Source organism: Penaeus chinensis, chromosome 4, assembly GCF_019202785.1.
Source record: "Penaeus chinensis breed Huanghai No. 1 chromosome 4, ASM1920278v2, whole genome shotgun sequence".
Taxonomy (NCBI): domain Eukaryota; kingdom Metazoa; phylum Arthropoda; class Malacostraca; order Decapoda; family Penaeidae; genus Penaeus; species Penaeus chinensis.
This window is the reverse complement of record NC_061822.1, coordinates 28,402,946-28,410,445: the sequence shown is the minus strand read 5'-3', so window position 1 is coordinate 28,410,445 and position 7,500 is coordinate 28,402,946. Positions and strand designations below refer to the sequence as shown.

The 7,500-nt window shown below is 37.7% G+C and overlaps 2 protein-coding genes across 2 annotated transcripts in view; both read left to right on the top strand.

Annotated features, from left to right (window-relative positions):
• Nucleotides 1-427: 427 nt before the first annotated feature.
• LOC125046260 lies at nt 428-2,099 on the top strand. The gene is made up of 3 exons (XM_047644067.1): nt 428-653; nt 859-1,097; nt 1,279-2,099. Exons 1-3 carry the CDS (start codon nt 509-511, stop codon nt 1,405-1,407), a joined length of 513 nt encoding a protein of 170 aa, XP_047500023.1. The 5' UTR covers nt 428-508; the 3' UTR covers nt 1,408-2,099.
• A 3,953-nt stretch (nt 2,100-6,052) lies between these two features.
• Nucleotides 6,053-7,500, top strand: part of LOC125025262 (alpha-tocopherol transfer protein-like) — a 12,316-nt gene continuing 10,868 nt past the window's right edge. Inside the window, exons 1-2 of the mRNA XM_047613233.1 lie at nt 6,053-6,156; nt 7,080-7,285. Coding sequence (XP_047469189.1) covers nt 6,053-6,156; nt 7,080-7,285 — 310 coding nt within the window. The remainder of the gene's footprint in view (nt 6,157-7,079; nt 7,286-7,500) is intronic.

The following is a 7,500-nucleotide window of genomic DNA, read 5'->3' as shown; positions in this document are numbered from 1 at the left end:
CTATTGCGGCCGCTCAAAACACGTGCCTTCTTGTCTTTTGATTGGCAGAGTGTAATATAGGCTCCGCCCCCTCGCCCCCGTACCCAACTCCGTTAGATCAAACAAAACGTATTTTTCAATATACCTTTCATTGTTTTGTCGCTATCATTACCTCAGATATTCTTCTGCCGTGTTGTAGTTGGTGCCAGGTAATTTATCTTGAAAAATATAAATATCGTAGTTGAATTAGGTTACACCATAGACGTACATCGGTCCACGTGGTAGGACTGCTGTGATTGGCCTAGGGTATACGTTTCACGCACGCCCGTTCTAAGGAGGGAAGGATCCTCATCCACCCGCCCTGACCCGCGACCTTTGGCCCCAAGACGCGATCAGTTACACCTGTGACCTCGAAGACAGAGGACATACAGTGCGAAAAGGAGGATTGAGGACATACAGTGCGAAAAGGAGGATTGAGGACATACAGTGCGAGAAGGATAAGAAGTTGAATGATTCGTTTGTTGTCACCATGCTGGATGTGATTTTCCATGCTGGGGCTGTGCCTTTTGGATACGTCTGTGAGCGCACGATGGAAAGCGAACATTTGGAGGACTGCATGGCTCAGCGGTTGTTGCCACAGGAGCCGAAGCAGCCATGCGATCGAGAGAGAAATGGTGAGTGAAGAAATACTTTCGTTTCATTCCTTTCCGATTAATCGTTGTTCATACAGATGATTTTTACCTAAAATAAACAAAGCGTAGCAATTCATTCGCTATAAACTTCACATTTGATATAGAATTTTCGTCACCGAGAATTTGAGAGGCAAAGCGAAAACTTTCTATTTTGACGTAATATTCATCGAAATCTTTCCTTCTCCAGAATCAAAACAAAGTACATATTGCATCTCGAGAAGTACCACAACCGCACAAAACTACGGATCTCTTCGTGGTCTTCAAGGGCCCTTCAGGGAGGAAAACGAGAGAACCAATAACACAGAAGATGAAATGAAGAGCAGAGGAAACGTCGAGAAATTGGTGGAGGAAAATAATCAGCTGTGGCGTGAAGTGGGTCGTGATCTTCGCCATATTGCTGACACGTTCACCGTCAGCAACAGTAAGGTATTTATAAACACACTCTTGCATTTCTGAAATTTTGATGCTCGTCTATCGAAAATGGTAAACCTCGACCATCAGCATCTCGTTTACATCATGACCGTAACAGCCATGAATAAATAATTACATAAATAATTATGATATAAATAATAAAATGAATAACTAACACTTACCTTTTTTCCTGCAGACCGACCGGAGCAAAGGAAGTCAATCAGGACCAACGTCTCCTGCGCTAGTATCTGTGACAGCCACGAGATGCCTGACTGCATCTCTCTTGGCCCTAGCCTGTTGGAAAGTCATCTCCAGTCTGCGCTGAAACTGACACTTGAAAAAAACTCGTGTGTTTGAGTTGATATATACGCTCTCTCATATCGAGAGAGAGAGAGAGAGAGAGAGAGAGAGAGAGAGAGAGAGAGAGAGAGAGAGAGAGAGAGAGAGAGAGAGAGAGAGAGAGAGAGAGGACGCTTCCCGTCTTCTGTTAATGTGAGCGACACCTCGGCGGCAAAAAGAGAATTTCGTTATCACTTTTTGATTGTCAATGTGCTACCGAATTTCCACGAACATTTGAAATTGGAATGTTTGATAGCAGTGCTGATGTCATTAGCTATAATGTTACCTTAAAACCAATTTTTTTTCTACGCATAAGGCAACATTTATATATATAAAAAAGACAATGGTGTGTGTATTCAGTGAGTCCAACCTGGATTCACTTTAACGTGATATGTACGTAACACATTTTATTTTTACCTTCTGCCGTTAAAAGTAATCGTTGTCTGTAATGTGCACTCGACAATTGGAGAAAATGAAAGGACTGAACAAAACCCAGTGCTATTTTGAAATGAACGCATTTGATATAAGCTGTGGTGATGCTTGCATGAGTCACTGGTCATCTCTGATAAACATCTACATATGTGAACTGATTATAGATGGAAGAATGCTGTCTCTTGGTTGTTGATATTCACACACACACTTATATATACACACATACATGTGTCTATATAAAGCATATATATAAAGTATATATATATATGTATATATAAAGCATATATATTTGTATATATAGTATATATATACATATACACACATTGCGTATGTATATGTATATATACATATACATATATTTATATATACCATATATATAAATATATATAATAATATGTGCATCTGTCTGTATAAATAATGACATTATATTTTCTGATGTCACATTAAATAAAAAAAAAAAAAATGTAAAAACCCGAGAGTGTTGCTGTCCACACACACAGCGAGTATGGGTATTGGTGAATAATGTCTAGTCATTGGGTAATGTTAATGGCTTTGGGAATTTCCTTTAGTACTGTACTTTTCTCGTTATTGTTTTATGTAACAGTAACATTCTATTCCAATACAATTCGTGCATGCTAATGTCCATTATTCATTACTCCATATATGTCCACTTTTGATATGATTGTTAGATATGTGTATATAAATACATCTTATTTTTCTATATGAAATTATATTAATTAGCTTATCTGCAATACCAACAACGTGAATGGCTTCTTTAAAAAAAAAAATAAATAAATAAATAAATAAAATACATATACTCTATGAATAAACATATTTCTTATGAAAAGATTCCTCCTTGACCCACAAATTATACACAGGCGTTAGTTCGTATGCAAGGACACTGGCTGGTACACGCTCCTGCATTCGAAGCTCAACGTACCTGTTCCGTTTATCTGGTGGTGACTGGTAACTCCTCTTGAAGACCAAGTATGCAAAAATTCATAAATAAATCCTTCGTAAGGCAGTGAATTAGATGTATTTCAACTTCATAAAGAAACTATTCATATCCTGAACTATGCTGTTATTATATTTCTAGATATTGGAATCGTAATTTCAAATATTTAAAAGATAGAGAATCACAAAAGTTGATCAACAAACGCGCGGGCATGTAGCGAGAGTGACGAGGGTTCGGAAAACGTGTTAAGCAAGTAATGCCGATAAGTGACGAAACTAGCGAACCAGTTGGTCATCCTGTACCATTGCACTTTCCATTGCTTTTCTCCCGTGTTTAATTTCAGTTCTGTTGCCTTTTGTGGAGACTGAGACTGAATGAAATTGGAAGAATCTTTTATCATTATTATTATTGTTATTTTTATTATCATTATTATTGTTATTACCGAAAGATAATTATACAATAGCAGTTACTCATTTTCAATCGAAATGTCATTAAAAAATCTTATTCTTATGTTGTAGAATTAATCACACACAAAAAAACGTACCCCCTTAAAAAAATAGCAAAAATAAACATATTTCTACTTTCCTTCGAAATTCCGGACTCACAACATGTCCTGCAGTTATAGAGAACAAACAGCTTCTCTGTTTAAAAGAAGAAGCGGCAAATGAAAGTGAAAACGGCTCGAGTAGAACAAGTCATTTGGCTGAAGGCTTGGGTATCTTCGTTGCTTCAAGAATTTTATTTATTCAGACTGAAGACACGGTTCAAGGCGCCTGTTAACTAATCCGGATGAATAAGGGTTGGCGGCAGGAAGGGCATCCAGTTGACTAGATTTTCTGGTGGGTTCAAGATGATAATTTGAATAACCCGCGACGTATTAGGGAAGAATAATAATGAAAGATAAAGAGGAGAAAAAAAAATCAGGATGCTATAGGATGCGAATACAGTTCTAAAAGCAATACATTCAAGTGACTTTTCTTGATTATTTTTTTTTCTTGTGGAAAGAGTAGTCTTTTTTTTTTTTTTTTTTATTGTACTGCAGTCATGGCCACTTTTCATTCATTTATTATACGGGAATGAAATGTGCACTATCTCTTTAATAAAACGGCAAAAACGTTATATGTATAGACATACACACACACACACACACACGAACACACACACACAAACACACACACACACACACACATATATATATGTATATTGTGTGTGTGTGTGTGTGTGTGCATGTGTGTGTGTGTGTGTGTGTGTGTGTGTGTGTGTGTGTGTGTGTGTGTGTGTATGTATGTGTGTGTATGTTCGTGTGTGTGTGTGTGTAAGATTATGCATTATGAGTAGATACAAACCTGATTTAACTTGTACGAATAAACAATTTATTTCATATTTTAGTTTCCTAGTTAAGCTAATAGAATTATAAAAAATAATCTAATGATTAATGTTGGCTGCATTTGGCATATACGCAAAAAAAAGTTTTAAACTGTCATATTGTTTTACTGTCCATAAAATTTAGGTAATCTCTTCCATTAACAACAATGATAAATCAATTCGCGGTTAATGTAACCAAATTCACTCTAATATTTTAGATAATGCTAAATCACGGGAAGAGATTTCGTCTAATAAATGAATCCATGCCATTATGGTGACAAACGCCATGTTCTGTAAAATACATGTTACATATAATACCTTGCGATTGCTGTCAAATGCAATTACTCATCTGCAATATAATTTATGAATCATAAAAGTATTTTATCACACAAATCGATAACGTGATTATCTCATATCAATGCAGCTAATCACTCGGAACTGGATGGGCAGGCCTATAATGAGCCTAGTGAAAAGGTCGCATCGTTATCTTGCACTTTTTTGAGACATTGGTGCTACTTTCTGCAACATAACAAACAAACTGTGTAGACTATATATCTAGCACTTTTCTGTAGACTTCGGTGCTACTTACTCCGCATTATACAATATATGTATCAGTACATGCACATAGTACTTTTGTAAATAGAACACCTGTAAAATAGTTCGTCGTGCATTACATAACATTAGTTATTTTGTGTTAAATACTTGTTTTAGCTTAGGGAATGTATCGATGTATACGTAACCATTTATGTCATTATTCAAATCATGAGATTAGATTTCTTAACATCTCAACACGAATAAGGTAATGGAATTTGAACCATGTTATTACCATTTTGTTAAATTAACAGCCTAGCAATTCACAGAAGCGTGACTCTACATAATTTGTTTCGAAAGAAAGCATGGTATGTGCATTAACAAATCTATTGAATGTTCGGTCATTATTAAGCTATGGGTAACACGTTTAATTGTTGAATGTTTAAGTTATTAAAAAAAAAAAAAAAGTATAATATATATGACATAGTATGATATATGCACATAGGCATCAATTTGTATACATTCACGCACACACACACACACACACACACACACACATATATATATATGTGTGTGTGTGTGTGTGTGTGTGTGTGTGTGTGTGTGTGTGTGTGTGTGTAAATGTGTGGGTATATGTGTATATATATGCATGTATGTATGTATATAAACATATACATATACATATACATATACATACATACATCATACATACATCATACATACAGACTTAACAGCCAAAATTCATACAAGTGTGATACATAACAATATTTACGTGCATTCATTTGCATATATTGTGCCAGTTAGAGAGTGAGAGTCCTTTGCCGTGGACGAGCAACCTGACAACTGAATAACGAATCGACCGCGGACTGATTACATCATAGACCGATGACGTCATGGATGCTGTGTAAAAGTTTGTCCTGTGCGTCACTATCTAAGGAGCAAACGGAAAGAGAGGGGGGGGGGGGGAGAGAGGGAGAAAAAGAGAGAAGGGGGAGAAAGAGAGAAGAGAGAGAGAGAGAGGGGGGGGGGGGGGGTGAGAGAGAGAGAGAGAGAGAGAGAGAGAGAGAGAGTAATAAAGAGAGAGTGACCGACAGACAGTTGAAATATCAATCAAATAATGTATGAAAATAAATAGATAGATAGGTAGATCGATAGATATGTGCATATACATATATGACATATATATATATAGATATGTTTATATATATACGCATTCATATATGTGTGTGTGTGTGTGTGCAAACAGGTCTATATAGACCTTGTACACACACACACACACACACACACACACACACACACACACACACACACACACACACACACACACACACACACACGCGCGAGCGATATGAGCAGTCAAAATTCATATTCCAGGAACGCCTCTCGCTTCCGCCCAGCATCCTCAGGGCCTCCGGGCGAGAAGCAGCGCCACGAGGCAGAAGCGACTTCCAGGCAGATGCGCCATCTTCCAAGAATTTAGAGGAAATGCTTGGAACACGAAAAGAGGGAGGAGAAAAAGAGAGAAAAGAGAAGGAAAACGGCCAGCGATCGGCGAAAACTGGCGGTTAAATTGTGGGAGAATGTTATGTGTTGTAATTACCGTTGCTATATCTCGTTATTATGCAACTGCGGAAAGTATTACGGGCCATATGGTTTGAGTAAAATGTTAAGAAAGTCAGAAATTCAATTAAGATAAAACAAGCAACTGATGTAGATGCATTCAGGCCTATTTATCAGCCGTTTATTTTTTATTCAAAATATATTTTACTGAGTTGTTATTATCCTACTTGGTATGTAAATAATTTTACCTAAATTTATCCTGTAGATTTTCTGGGGAAGTGGGAAACGTAAAACAAATAACTTATTTCTTTGTCATATTTCTCGTTATTACGATATCAATGAAGTATTACTGTTCATTAGCAGACAGGTAATAATTTAGCGATGATTATTCTGTGTAGGTTTATATATTCTGGTCAGGCACTGCATGATTTTTTTTTTTTTTCTTTTTTTTTTTGTGCGTCCGAATCAGTCGTGGGAAAGGATATTAATTCCAGTTCATTCTCATAATTATTCATAGCCAGAAAATAGCAATTCCAAACACGTAGAATAAACTACAAATTCATCGTGCGAGAATAATTTTGCTTTTTATTTTTCTCTATAAATACTCCAGTCTGCATGATACACTTTAAGCACTACCCTACGCCGTACGACACGTTTTCCGCACTTGGCAACAAATTTGACGGGACCGCTATTGATTACTCATTTCCTCGTCAGGGAGTTTTACTAATCGCTGACAAACGTCTTTCCAATGCACATAAAATTTCACACAGTAACACTCGACGCATTTTTCTCAAGATAGAAAACCTCTGAGCAAGGAGCTACGATAAGGGGCGGCGGCGACATGGCGCGTGTTTAGTGACGTACGATAGAGCGCGAGCGGCCGTCGCCTGGCAGTCCCGCGTCAGTGTGTCAGTGGCAGCTCAGTGTCGAGCGGCGAGTCACGGGAGAAGGTGTGGTCGTGTCACTTCTGGACTGCGGGCTAACATACGATCCCAGAGGCCTCCGTATTTCCTCCTCCTAGGTAGGTAATCACGTGTTTGCTTCCGTCTCTTGAGTGTTCTCTCTCTTCCATGTGTGGATTTCCCTTCGCCGTGGGTCGGATAGAGGATTAGTGACCAACATACATTTTGCCTGAACCCGAAAAAAAATATGTCAATGGGTGTCCATCAACAGACGTTCCAGCCCGAGCGAAATTTACACGCATTCTATCGATCTCGATTTGAAACTCTACGGTAA

Coding starts and splice junctions, on each gene's coding strand:
- LOC125046260 (XM_047644067.1), top strand. CDS start 509: ATGCTGGATGTGATTTTCCATGCTGGGGCTGTGCCTTTTGGATACGTC. Junction 654..858: donor ATGCGATCGAGAGAGAAATG/GTGAGTGAAGAA, acceptor TTCCTTCTCCAG/AATCAAAACAAAGTACATAT. Junction 1,098..1,278: donor TCACCGTCAGCAACAGTAAG/GTATTTATAAAC, acceptor TTTTTCCTGCAG/ACCGACCGGAGCAAAGGAAG.